Source organism: Spinacia oleracea, chromosome 4 (genome assembly GCF_020520425.1).
Source record: "Spinacia oleracea cultivar Varoflay chromosome 4, BTI_SOV_V1, whole genome shotgun sequence".
Classification (NCBI taxonomy): Eukaryota; Viridiplantae; Streptophyta; class Magnoliopsida; order Caryophyllales; family Amaranthaceae; genus Spinacia; species Spinacia oleracea.
In genome coordinates, this window is record NC_079490.1 from 148,442,307 (window position 1) to 148,457,134 (window position 14,828).

Genomic DNA, 14,828 nt, shown 5'->3' on the forward strand with positions numbered 1-14,828 from the left:
AGAGATGAAGGTTTTTGTTTACAAGGAAGAGTCTTAAAGATCGATGAATTTGAAGGCAGAGGCCGGACCCATTGTGGTGACTGACGGAGTAATAAGAGCTTGGTCTAATGCCATTATTAGAAATAACCATGGTCGTACGTAAATGTTTGAGCAAACAAAAACATGTTTATAAAGCAACGACTGGGAGGATGAATAGGTGGGAACATACAAAAACCTTGAGAACCCTAATGTATGGGCCTTTTAAAGGAGGATCGGAAGAGATAAGTATGAGAGTCTATGTATAGGTACAAGTGGTGGTTACAAATTAACTTGCAACCCACTAGCAACATGCCGAACTTGTTTAGTTGGTGTTGATGATGGCTATATTTGTTTTGGGGTATGGTGATACTGAAAACAACGTTCTGTTTGCTTTAAAAATGATTCGATTCAGCTGACGAACATAATGTACGTCATACGCAAATAGCTAGAAATTGTCTAAACCATCCATTAAAAGGAGCACATTATATTTGAAAACGTACCAAAGTAGCAAAGCAAGATTACAAATAAAAACAACAAACTCGCTCATTAGATAATTAAAGGGTCAAAGCAACTGCAAACAACAAGGTCTAGATCAAGTTGAAACAAGAAGCAAAATATAAGAAATACTGAAAAGGATAAAAACTAAAAACAATGTTGAAAGAGATCCAAAGAGTTGAATGCATGCGCATGTGATGAGGCTACATTTAACAGCATCTTCTTCCAATGCAGAGGTGGCCAGTAACCAGAAAGCTTTCACCTTTGGACGGGTCAATATAAGGGTGCGTTTCATTACGCTTTTCCAAGTAGGAGTTCCATTTGGCATCAGAATTCTCAGTTGAGTAGTTGGTCCAAACAGCAGTTGAGCACTCATAGCGACTATGTGTAAGCCTTTTAAACTTGTTCAAATTCTCATTCTTGTTGATGTCAGTCATGCTGATTAGATCAACAATAAAGATATCTCCATAAGGCCTCACAGAGTGTGAGAATAGAGGCAAAGAGATAGGCTCACATGACACCGCGGCAAGGTCTGCAGCAACCACAATGCTCTTACCATCAGGGCTGAAATATGGATGGTTCACATGCCCGGCAAATAGTCCCGGTCCACTATTAAAATCATATCCACTGTCTATGATTTTAACCCATGAATCCGGGTTATCAGCCTTTACTAGGTAAACTCCAAAGAATCCAGGGTCAGGTAAGTCCTTCTTTTGTGGCGCATTAGCATTATCACGGTTTGATGCAAATACTATCCAATTTCCGTTTGGTGACCATTGGCAATGTGTGTCAGTCCATTTCCCGTTTGTGAGCCGTGTTACTTCTGCTCCTTCATACTCTCCTTTCTCTGCATTCTCCATTATGTATAGATTCTTGTCGCCGTCTCTTGTAGATCGGAAAACTAGCTTTGTCCCTGTTACACATTTTCAAACCCAATTAAATTAAGCATCCAAATTATTATTATTATTATTATTATTATTATTATTATTATTAATTAATATACTATTCAACTAAAAGCATCCCATCAGTACGTTTAAGAAATTACCATCCGGATTGGTAGATGGAAACGCATTGTTGAAACGTCTAGTAAGCTTTTTATTAGTCTGCCTACCAGTGGCAGCAATTGGGATGGCAATGATGTGCACGGTTTCATTTTTACTAAATGTTGGTCCCTTGCATACATACAATGTGTCTTTTTCTGGATTTTGGTTCCATACCGGTGAGAACACGCCGTTTGTGTCCGCCTATATTATCATCATCATTTGCCATTATTTCAAATTCATAATTAGTTTATATTTGCAAGGAAAATGACTAGGGTATTAGTAACAACATACATCAAAAACGCTACGCAACCCTTTGTCATCGGCAACCCACACAGACCTAAACTCGTTATCAACAAATGCAAGCTTTTTTCCATCTGGGGAGAAAGTTGGAAACACTCCCGATACCCTAAACACCCCTATGTTTGCATCTGGAGATTTGATTTTCACCAACTGTGTCTCCACAACAGCATACTGCCAAGTACAAACATATATTAGACTACATTTAAGTAATGTTTTCGATCTTATAAGACACAAAGGTAATAGAAATTATAATATCATATACAGACCCTTAGCCATAACCAATAGACCAAAACTCATTGGAACCATATTTAAGTAATGTTTTTTTGGTGCAAATGAGCCCTTGTACCTGAAACCGGGATAGAAGCTCTAACCAACTGAGCTATCCATCACTCTCATATTAAGTAATGTAAATGTAAATAAAAACAACAAGAATAGAGTAAGTTTGATATATACCTCGTCAACGTTGTCTGTGACCTTGCAACGATGGTAACCTATACGCTTGTTCGCACTTTTGTCAACCACCACAAAAGGGTTAAAATGGTCAGCCAAAGGCCTAACAACTTGCGTTATTTTTTCAATGGCTTCTTTTGGTCTAGCGGAACCATCGGGAACCTTGAAAACTTCAATATGTCGATATTGTGTCTCTTGACGGATCTGTCCGAATTTGGATGGCTCACGAATAGTTGCAACTGCCACTGTGGTGGCATCGATGGCTGCCGGAGTTATTGCATTGATGTTTTCCGGTGTCACTCGTTTAAGTTGCTTAGAGTCATTAATGTTAACTTGAAAAACACCCCAATGTTTTGCCATTTCAACTTTTTCAGTGTTACGGTGGAAAAATAAAATGTCGTTACTCCCCCACGTTGGCCACCCACCATCTTTTACCACTAATTTACGTGATTTCGACGGATTTTCAACGTCAAACACTACAATATTAGTGTCTAAGTCCTCAATTTCGCCACACCAACCGCCACTTTTTCCCTCAAATGATGCAACAGCTATCTTTCGTCCATCCGGTGACACCGAGGGGCTGAAATCAATTTGCCCTGTTTATAAATAACATCAAATTTATGAATACATTTATCGTTTTCTTCAACAAATTAAGTTACATTGCACAATGGTTATCCTCTATTACTCTAATTTGCCCTGTTTATAATAAATAACACCAAAATTATCCTAACTTCTTCAATAATTTAACACGTAGAAAAGTCTTGACAAAATGTTACCATTCCAACTAAGAACAATTGCTACCATCTACTGTAAGTCTGTTGTCTGTAAGAATACATACGTCAAAGTGAAAACGACACTAAAAATCCCTTTCTCCTCAATCACCTAAAATGTTAGATAAATTTCAAATTAATGAAAATATTTGTTAAATGTTGATATTTAAAAATCCCATTTTTTCTTAATATTTGTACCAATAGTAATTGTAAAAAAAAATTATGAAACGGGATAGTAGTATACTCGCTCTACCAATAAGGTCTTGAACTAAAGGTAAAAAACGTGGACTTGTGTAAAATATACTTAGTAGGCCACATGTTTGAATGCTCCTTCCTCTATGTGTAATTTTTAATTTTTAATTTTTAATTTTTACCCCAAAAGAAACTTATACCCACTCCGAGTGGCCGACTAAGCTACTAGCCGAGGCATACCTTACAAAAAAATAATTAGTGTGTAAGCAATTATACATTATTATTCATTCGAAAGATTGACAATGAATTTATTGGTACAATAAAGTTAAATGAAATTTCAGAAACGAGTTTGGCAAAACATAAGAAAAAGTAATAAAAATGTGAAGAAAGAAATGTAAAATTGGTAGAGTAAAAAAAGTAACCTTTGGGAGTGAGGCGTTCGGTTACACCAGTAATAAGATGTGTTCGGAAAACAGCAGTCCAAGGCTGGTGAAACAGACCTGGATCCTCCATTGTGGATATATAGACAATATAATCACCAGCAATAGAGCCATGATCCTCGAGGCGAGCACCATTGAAGGTACCATACAACTCAGCAAAGTTAAACACTTTGACAGTGTCATCTTTGAAACGAAGGGCTATATGAAGCGTTTCTAGCCCTTGGCTTCGTTCTGAGACAAAGATCAGGCCTGACACCACATGATTAGATTTAGAAGCCAAGTTCGGATGCAATAGCATTTTCTTGAGACCTTCTGGGGATATAGCCTGACCATTGTAATTATATGAGTCTCCGTCGGTTAGAAGGAGTTGATTTTTGTCTGAAGATGAGTTTAATGGATATGGTAATGACAAAATGTCGAGTGCAACTGGGGGTCTGTAGGTTGCGAAGAATGAAATGCTACCTCTACTCTCCCCCATCTCTTCTTTCTAGCTCTTTCTTTTTTTTACTACGGAGTAGCTTTTTTTTGTTTTTTTATTTTTAACTTCTTAGCTATAACGTTTTAGAAATTAGAAGGGGGTTCTTGTTCATTTATAGGTCACTTTGACTCATTAGTCATTAGTGGAGACTGGAGTATTCATCAATTCATTAACCAATTGTTGAAAATTGAAATTACTCATAGAAATATGGATCTTATATTGGAGTCGCAACTTTAATTAATAAACTACGTCCATTTTCAAATTTTAATTTCAAAACTACCTATATTATAAACTTACATTGGTACTCCCTCCGTCCCTTAATACTTGACCTGTTTTTCATTTCAGGCCGTCCCTTAACACTTGACCTGTTTCTAAAAATGGAAATATTTAACTATATTATATTATTTCTCACTCCCCCCATATTAACCCACCTGCCCCCTACTCCATACAAAAAATAATAAAAAATTCAACCCGTAATCTACCCCTTCACACATTTCCCACTAACTACATTAAAATAATGCTCCACTATCTATTAAACTAATAAGTCAATTCAAGTCCCTTAAACTCTGTGCCGGTCAAACTGGGTCGATTATTAAGGGACTGAGGGATTATTAGTATGTTACCGTTATTTAAAATTTTTTTACGTAACATACTAATATCCTTTAGGCCCTGTTTTTTTTGGCAATATTCAGTTTTATGACTTATTTTGTAGTTCATTTCATTTCAGTTTAGTTCAATTAAGTTAAATTCAGTTTTCACTACAAAATATTGTACTATTTTCCTGTCGCTAAAAGCCAATAATTATTGATTAACGACGGGATATCGCGAACCCGTCATAGAAGGGGGTCGTCGTTAAACCGTCGTAAAAGACATTTGAGACGGTTGTTCCCGTCTTTGTTGGGTTGTTATCCCCGTCGCAAAATCCCTTTTGCGACGGGATTTTTACCCGTCGTTATTAGGTTGTCATAAAAAAATACAAATTATTGTAGTGTTAATCCAATTCAATTCAATTCAACTTAATAATAATAATAATAATAATAATAATAATAATAATAAAACGTCCAAAATCCTCTCGATTTGGGCGATTAGGTTAGGCGTCAGCAACGGCCAAGAATCACCGGCATAACGCGTCAACGGCCAGCCACCGGCCAGTGGTTATCTCCGGCATTACGTCCGACGACGGTGTTGCGTTTGTACGGCGGTTTACATTCGGTCTTGTAGCGGTTTTCTTCGGTTTTGCGGTGCACTTTGTTGCCTCGACGGCTGGTGTTTTGTCGGTTTTCATTCAGTTTTCTACGATTTTTTTGGCTGGTGTGTTCGTCGGCAAGGGTGTGTTCTGCGTGTCGGCAAGTGTGTGTTCTGTGCGGTGGTGCTGCGGTTCCGCTGGAGGTCTGGTTCAACGCTGGGTTTCTGTTGGTGGTATGTTCGACGCTGTGGTTAGACAATTCCGGGCAGCTTTCAGGGTGGTGTTTCGGTGTTACGCGGTTTCTCGCAGCTTTCAGGGTGGTTCAGTTTGGGTGGTTTGGGAGTGTACAAGTTCAGCTTCGTCGGTGTTGGTGTTTGGTGTGATTATTGCGCCAGTGTTCGATTCCGGCTGTGTGTGTAGTTGTCCGTTTTAGGATGTTTCTGTGGCGTTTCAGGGTTTCTGGTGGCTTTGTGTTCGTGTGTGTTGCAAGCTTTGTGGGTGCAATGCTGTTGCGGGTTGTTGGTGGGTTGATGGTGCTGCGAGTTCGTGTGGTATTGCTGGCTTTGTGTAGTGTTGGTCTTGTTGAGGTTTGTTTTGTCTTGTTCCCTGTATTGTCCTATTGTGGTGTTGTGTTGGCTTGTTGTTGATGCTGTGAGTGTGGGGTTTCATGTTTTGTTGAGTTAAAGGAATTATATCATTGTGTTGCAAGTTTTCACTTCTACTGCATGCAACAGTATTTGTTGTTGGTGCATAGTTGTTGCTTTGTGACCGTTTACTTTGGTTGTGTTGCCGCGGGCTACTCTAATGCCTACGGGTGTGGTGCGTTTTCATTGTCTGTTTGTAGGTCTTAGTGGGTGTCAGGACGTCGGTGGAAATGGGCTAACTATGAGCTCTTTGATCACTCATCTTCGTGATCGTCATTGTAGGGATGATGCTCAAGTGGTCACTCGACATTCTCTAACCACGGACTTGGCTATTTTTTCTGAGGTTGAGTTGACCTTTGGCCGTATGGGTATTTGGCTGTGTGGGGATTGTTTTAAGACGCATTCTCTTCGTTCTAAATGTCGTCATACAGGTTCTGATTTTGTGGCCCCACCTGATTTGGGGGATGGTATTGTTCGATTTGTGCTCTATGGTATTTCAAAACCGCAACTCAATTCTGATGTACCTAGCATTGTGGGTCCTGCGGTGCAAGAGCAGGATTATGGTTTTACCTTCGCACTCCTTGACAGGTTACTTTCTAAGCGGCTTTGCACTGTGAAATCCATTCCTCCTAAGTGTCGATTGGGTTTTTCCTGGGTTTTGAAAGGCGCTCTTGATAAGGTGATGTGCGGGCCTGAAGACATTTCTGGTTGGGTAGCTCTTCTAGTGTTGCCTCTCTGTATCCTTGGAACATTTAGTCCGAGGAGTAACCGCGAGTGTTCATCTGCCGTTAGGCGGCAACGGCAGGAAGAGAGCATTGCTAATGCTATTCGTACTTGGAGTGAGCCAGGTGGTAGTATGCTTCTTTTGCGGGAAGCTTTGGCAGCTGGATCCCCTCCTTTGATGGATGTTGACGAGGATCTTGAGTTGGTAGAGCGGAATATCAAGCAGTGTCGTCGGAAGATTTGTGATGGCCATTACACCGCCGCAGTCCGTGTTCTTTCTTCTTCTGGTGTTGCTCCTTATAATGAGTCCACTCTTGCGGATTTACAGTCGAAGCATCCTTCCTCTCCAGCTCCAGTCTGGTCTGATATTCCTGTTGATCACCACCATCTCATTTCTACTTCTGTTGTTGTTTTGGACCGGATTAGGAGTTTTCCACCTGGCACATCTTGTGGGAGGGACGGTTTGTGTGCTCAACACCTTATGGATTGCTTGAGTGGAGCTGTTGTGGCTGTTTCGAATGAGTTAGTTGACTCCATTGTTGGAGTGGTTAACCTCTTTTTTGCTGGAAAATGTCCCATGGAATTGGCACAGTATATTGCTAGTGCTCCTCTCACACCTCTTGTAAAGCCCGGTGGTGGTATTCGTCCTATTGATGTCGGTACTGTTTGGTGACGTCTGGTTTCGAAGGTTGGTGCTGTTATGATTGGTCTGTCTCTGGGGAGTTATTTTGATGGTCTTCAATTCGGTGTCGGGGTTTCTGCGGGTGGTGAGGCAATTCTTCATGCTATGAATCGGTTGATTGAGGATCGGGGTTCTGATGTGGGTCTTTCTATGTTGTTGGTGGATTTTCAAAATGCCTTCAATTTAGTTGATCGAACGGCCATGTTACGTGAAGTTCATCTCCGTTGTCCGGGCATTTCGCGTTGGGTTGAATTCTGCTACTCTGCTCCAGCCAGATTGTATTATGGGGAGCATACCTTATGGTCATCTCAAGGGGTGCAGCAGGGTGATCCCCTTGGTCCTTTGCTTCTTTCTTTGGTTTTACATCCCCTGATTTGTAAGATCAGAGATGCTTTTGATGTATATCTTCAGGCATGGTATTTGGATGATGGCACTATTGTTGGTGACACCTTGGTGGTTGGGAAGGTTCTGCAGTTGGTAATGGAGGAAGGGCCTTGTCTCGGATTACATCTTAACGTGGAGAAGACAGAGGTTTTCTGGCCTATAGAGGACCCTCGAAGCAGGCTTCTAGGGGTCTTTCCCGCTGATATTGCTCGTCCTTTGCATGGTGTTAAGTTGCTTGGGGGTCCCGCTAGTTCCGATCCAGTTTTTAGTGGTGAGCTTGTGATGCAGAGGGTAACCAAGACCATTGGGCTTATGGAAAAGGTTGCTCAGCTTGATGATCCTCAGTGTGAGTTGTTGTTACTTAGGGCATGTACTAGAGTTTCTAAACTCTACTTTGCTTTGCGTACTTGTCCTCCTAGTATCTTTGAGGCGGCTCAGCGCTCTTTCGATGAGGCTCTTCGTTCTTCCTTGGAGCGTATTGTTACTGCTTCGGGGCCTGGCTTTGGTGATTGGCAGTGGCGTCTTGCCACCTTACCTTTTTCCTTTGGCGGACTTGGTGTCTATTCGGCAGGTGATGTTCGTCATTATGCTTTTCTTGCTTCTCGTTTGCAGTCTTCTGGTTTGCAGACAAAGCTACTTCGGCATGCAGGTATTGTTGGTCCTGGTCGAGCATTTGAGGATGCGTTGAGTCTATATAATAGAACGGTGGAGTATGACATCCTGCGTAACCCTAGTGAGGTCGCTGCCCCTAAACTCATGAAGAAACTGGCAGATATATACTTTACAAAGGTTACTGCATCTGCAGAATCCACTTTCTCTTTATCTTCTCGACAGTTGAAGTTGTGGAAATCGCAGCAAGGAGATCACACCTCTGCTTGCCTTCGTGCGATCCCCATATCAGGTTTGGGACAGACGATGAATGCTAAGGCTTACCGATGTGTGTTGTGTTATCGGTTGGGGGTTCCTTTGTTCTCTGTTACGGCGCCATGTTCTGCTTGTTCTAGGGTTTTTGCGGGAGACATCTATGGTGATCATGCGGTGTCATGTGCTGGCATCGTGGGTATTAAACATCGGCATAATGTGGTTCGGGATACCCTTGTTGACGTTTGTTATCGCTCTGGGATTTCGGTGGGAAAGAGGTTGATGTTGGTCTATCTGGAGGGAACGATGGGGCACTCAGACCAGCAGACGTATTGCTCTACTCTTGAGATCGGGGATGTGATGTGTGTGTTGACTTGACGAGATCATCCCCTTTGACACAGTCTGGGTTGGCTGGATTTGTCCCGGGCCGGGTTGAGGCTGATGCGGCTATTCGGAAACGGGTCAAGTACAATGCACGTTGTAGGGCCATTGGTTATGACTTTCCTCCGTTCTCTTTCTCTTCTTTGGGGGAGCTGTAGCGTTGCTGAAGCGGATTCAGAAGTTTTCTAAGAATCAGGACATTGGGGCTCGTGCTGCTGCTCATATTTTCACCAGGATAGGCTTTGCTATAGCCAGAGGAGTGGGGCCCAGATTGTATCTCGGCTACCCACTAACTATTTGTAAATTATTTGACTTTGTTAGCATTTGATTTATAATAATAATAATAATAATAATAATAATAATAACCCCTGCTGTGATTTCCAAAGGGCAACATGACGTGAAGATAAGGAGTAGGCGGATACCGCATCAGCAGTAACCTTCGTGAAATATATGTCTGCCAATTTCTTCATGAGAGTGGGGGCAGCGATTTCACTAGGGCTACTCATAAGGTCGGTCTCCACGGTCCTATTGAAAAGACCAAGAGCATCATCAAAGGCCGACCCCGGACCATCAACACCTGAAAGCCGAAGAAGCGAATCCTGCAAACCAGAAGACTGCAAACGGGAACTTGGCTGCGGGCAGTCCCCATCTCGGGTTTAGGCCAGACTATGAACGGTAAGACTTATCGTTCGGTTCTTTGCTATCGGTTGGGTATTCCGTTGTTCTCTGATTCGACGCCGTGTTCTGCTTGCTCTCGGGTTTTCGATGGGGACATTTATGGGGATCATGTCGTGTCTTATGCTGGGATTGTGGGTATTAAACATCGACATAATGTTGTTCGTGATACCCTTTTGGATATTTGCTATCGGTCGGGGATTTCTGCTCGTAAGGAGGTTGATGTTGGGCTGACTAGTGAGAGTGATGGAGCTCTTCGTCCTGCAGATATATTGCTTTATTCTTGGGATGGCGGTGTAGATGTGTGTGTTGACTTGACTGGGTCTTCACCTATGACGCAATCTGGGTTGTCAGACTTCGTTCCGGGTCGGGTTGTGGCGGTTGCTGCGCAGCGGAAGCAGGATAAGTATGCGGCACGTTGTAGGGCTTTGGGTTACGGTTTCTTTCCTTTTTCCTTCTCTTCTTTTGGGGAGTTAGAGAAAGGGGATGTTTCGTTGCTGAAGCGGGTCCAGACGTACTCCAGGGCTCAAGACATAGGGGCACGGACAGCTGCCCACATTTTCAGCAGGATCGGGTTCGTCATAGCTAGAGGAGTGGGGGCCCAGATTGTATCTCGGCTCCCCACCAACTTCTTGTAGTTTACTTGATCTTTGTAGCTTGTTAAGCTTGTAACGTTTTGGTGGTTTCCCATAATAATAATAATAATAATAATAATAATAATAATAATAATAATAATAATAATAATAATAATAATAATAATAATAATAATAATAATAAATAAATAATAATAGTAATATTATTATTAATAATAAATAATAATAATAATAATAATAATAATAATAATAATAATAATATTATTATTATTATTACTCCTTCTGTTCCCGAATATTAGTCCCTTTTGGAATCTTGACACTATTCACAATTGAAGAGAATCTTCTAATTTCTTTTCAATACATACTTCAAAACATATTCATGTGAGATCTTATTTTGTTCGTCTTAATGTGTAGTTTAACAATATCGAATTTTTATATTTTTCTAACATACTACCTCCGTTCCGGAAAGTTCTTTACGCTTTCCGTTTTAGTCCGTTCCTGAAAGTTCTTTACACTTTACTTTATTCCATTTTCAGCATATAAATTTTACATTTATACCCTCATTTTACCCACTAACTTACCTATCACAATACTTTAATATTATTTTTTATCCACTCACAATGTTTGACAATTTATGGCTACTTATTTTCCCATTTGTTACCCACCATCACATATTCTCGAAAGTTCCTTAATTGCCGTATAAATAGTAACTGTAAAGGTCATTTAGGAACGGAGGTAGTACATATTATGAGATACTTACGTTTAAATATTGAGTTGAAACGAGTTGAAAAGTCAAAACAGGACTGATATTTAAGAACGGAGGAAGTATTATTATTTATATTATATTACTTATTATTTAATTTATATTTATATTATCATTATTATTATAACTAATTATTTATTATTAATTACTACTCCGTATAATTTATTATTTATCATTTAATATTATTTTTAGTAATTAATTACAGATTATTAATTAGTTATTAATTATTTAGTTATTAATTATTAATTGTTATTAATATTTATCATTTATTATAATTATGTAGTAATTAATTACAGATTATTATTATTCATTATATAGTTATTTAGTTATTAATTATTCTTTAGTTATTAATTATTTAGTTATAATTAACATTTTTTATAATTATTTTGTAATTAACTAGCGATTACTAATTATTAAAAATTAATTATTTATTATTTATTTCAGTAATATTTTGTTCAGTTCAATTCAGCTCTAAAAAACAGGGCGTTATACTCCCTCCATCCCTTTTATTTTTTTACGTTTGGTATCATGCACGGGATTTAATAAATAACTAGTGCGTGGCTCGGGCGTTGCTCTGAGTTTTACTTTTAGTGGGGTTTAGTTTTTGTAAAAATGTGCCCATTTTTAAAAGATTGTATTTTACATTTATATAGGAAAATATAACATAAGTAGTACATTGTAACTAGTTAAGATGGTATGAAGTGAAACTTTAATCCATGAGGTTTGATGTTCGATCCTTGCTACATGATTTTTTCGTTGTCAATAACATGCCATGAGCCCATGATGCTTGTACGGGTGTGCTATCAGCTGGCAGATAGCACTACCACTTGTCAAGCTAAAAGAATACCAAAACTCACAATCGGCCCAATGACTACTGATTACTACTACCATCCAGCCGAGAGGAAGCTCGGATCCATCGTCGATAAAGTCAACGGGTCGCTATCCCAAGGGTAGGCCCCGATAAATCCGTACACCCGACCCGCTGCTATATATATGGGTCGCATTTATTGTAAAAGGTAGGCAATCCCAATCATTTCATTAAGCCCAAAAACATATATCTCATCATCTCTGACTTTAGCATCGGAGGGGGGATCCTCGAATCACCTTCGAGGCTAGTTTTACCTTTGTCTTATGTGCAGGATCGTACCACGAACTTGAAGTTACCCTATCAACTCGGCCTCTCCAATTGTTCTTCTCCCATACCGGAACAATTGGCGCTAGAAGGAGGGAATCTAGTGTTGCGAAGGACTGCAGCCACTGGCAAGGCCAAGGTGCAAGGAAAGTTAACCCCAAACTGGGAATGACCGTATCAGATATGGGAGGAAATCGTCCCAGGAGCATTCAGATTGATGGACATGGGAGGAGTGGCACTCAAGAATTCATGGAACGCCAGTGTCCTTAGAAAATTTTACGTATGAAGCATCAACTGTAATCAGTAACCCAAAAGGCCGATAGAGCCAGGCCTGTTATGGCCCATGGAATGAAATCGAGAAGTTATAAGCAAATCTACCAAACCCTTAAAGTAGGTCAGCAAGGCTAATACCAGCTTGCTGACTCGGGGTGATACGAATCAAACCCTTAAAGTAGGTCAGCAAGGCTAATATCAGATTGCTGACTCGGGGTAAAGCATAAGCAAAATCCGATTCAAACCCTTAAAGTAGGTCACCAAGGCTAATGCCAGCTTGCTGACTCGGGGTGATACGAATCAAACCCTTAAAGAAGGTCAGCAAGGCTAATATCAGCTTGCTGACTCGGGGTAAAGCATAAGCAAAAGCCGATTCAAACCCTTAAAGTAGGTCAGCAAGTTAGCCAGCTTGCTGACTCGGGGTGATACGAATAAAACCCTTAAAGTAGGTCAGCAAGGCTAATATCAGCTTGCTGACTCGGGGTAAAGCATAAGCAAAAGCCGATTCAAACCCTTAAAGTAGGTCAGCAAGGCTAATACCAGCTTGCTGACTCGGGGTGATACGAATCAAACCCTTAAAGTAGGTCAGCAAGGCTAATATCAGCTTGCTGACTCGGGGTAAAACATAAGCAAAATTCGATTCTAACCCTTAAAATAGGTCAGCAAGGCTACTATCAGCTTGCTGACTCGGGGTAGCATGTAATTATAAGCCGATTCAATAATAAATAAAACAAACAACCAGGAATAATATATTCGACAACCAACACCCAAAAAACGGAGTTAGTCAACTGTTAAAACGGCACTAGATGAGGCTGAATCCAATCAGCCCCCATCCAACAAAAATATTAAATTCGGTTACAAACCATTTATCAATAGTATTAAGGCAAAAGAGTGCCACAAACAGCCATAAGCAAAAACTTAAACATTAAGAACAGACGGCGCCCGACGAGCCGCAAGAAGATTAGCGTGATGACTGCCCGCACCTTCAACCTTGTTTCTCTCCGGCCTGATTTGTGCTGGAAGACAAGAACTCCGGATCAAGATAGTCTTCTTCTTGAATCTCAATGGGAGGAAGGGTCGAGGGATCTGCATTCTGAATTATCTCCTCAGGAATAATCTGGGATTCAAAGCCGGTAGGAATCTTGTGCTTCTTGTCAATGATAAAAGCATCCTCAACACCCAGCCACTCTTCCTCAGAAACGCCAATGCCATGAACATTTACAACGGTGGGCGGCAAACCAACCTCCGTTATGACTATCAGTAACACGCTTGCAGTAAGTCTTTGACCGACTAAAGCGCAAGGCCCCATCCTTGGCACCTTTCCTGTAGGCTTCCTTCATCTTGGCATCAACATCCCCCAATTGAACAGTCAAGTCCTCAGTCTTCTTCTTCTCAGCGTCCAATTCAACAGATACATTCTCCTGCTCCAGATTGCGCCGTTTGACGTTTTCTAGCTCAGTGACAACCTTAGCATAATCATCCTCCGACTGTTTTTTCTCTTTAATCCAGTCAGCTTGGGCTTGCTTAAGAGCAGCATTCTCTTTCTGATAGCAGACATAAAGCTTCACCAGCTCAACACCAGAGGTTACCGCCTGAAATCACGGAAAGTCAGTAATGAAAATAAAAACATAAGGCTGAGCATATGCAGAAAGAATACCTTATACATGTCATTCATATGCTGAGCAGCCGGTGCATCTATCTTAACGGCAGGAGTATCACGAGGAGTAGCCAAACCCTTCAGAGCTCTCCACCCCATACAACCGCCAAATCGGCAGTCATCAGTAAGAATAGATTCACCGCGAAGAAGATCAATCTTCGGATCCCAGGGCTCATCAGGGTTGCCGGGAGGAACTTCAAAACACTTTTTCTTATTCGGAGTCAAAAGGACGGGGGTGGTCTCTATCCACTCCTCAGGCCGAACAAACAAACCCATGTGCAGACTGCTGGTGCCGGCACTCTGACTAGGCCTTACGTAAGCAGATTGCACGACATTCGTAGGAGGAGGAATGAGGGTGTTATCTAAAATACCAGCATCAGTGTTGTTCACCTCCTGATCCTCATGATGCGAAGGACTGTCCCTGATGTCCACAACTGCGACATCATTCTGCACAAACGGAACTTCAGAAGGAGTGTCACCAACACCTGCATTCTGCTCCACAGGAATATCTGACACCTTCTGCGCAGCAACACTCGCTTGCTCACGAGAGATGTGGCGACGAGACGTTGTCGGACGATTATAAGGTCCAGCACGGTTCCGATCCCGCCTAGCAGCTTGAGATGCACCCCGACCACAGTCTAAGGATTGAAGTCCACCAGCCATCTCAGAAGTACCAACAGCAGGTTGA

At 41.1% G+C, this 14,828-nt stretch overlaps 1 protein-coding gene across 1 annotated transcript; it reads right to left on the bottom strand.

The window, feature by feature from the left end:
• Positions 1-543: 543 nt before the first annotated feature.
• On the bottom strand, positions 544-4,367 carry LOC110778873 (uncharacterized). The gene is made up of 5 exons (XM_021983417.2): positions 3,691-4,367; positions 2,310-2,902; positions 1,848-2,027; positions 1,559-1,757; positions 544-1,426 (listed from the first exon to the last, which is right to left on the bottom strand). Exons 1-5 carry the CDS (start codon positions 4,184-4,186, stop codon positions 723-725), a joined length of 2,172 nt encoding a protein of 723 aa, XP_021839109.1. The 5' UTR covers positions 4,187-4,367; the 3' UTR covers positions 544-722.
• Between the last annotated feature and the right edge of the window lie 10,461 nt (positions 4,368-14,828).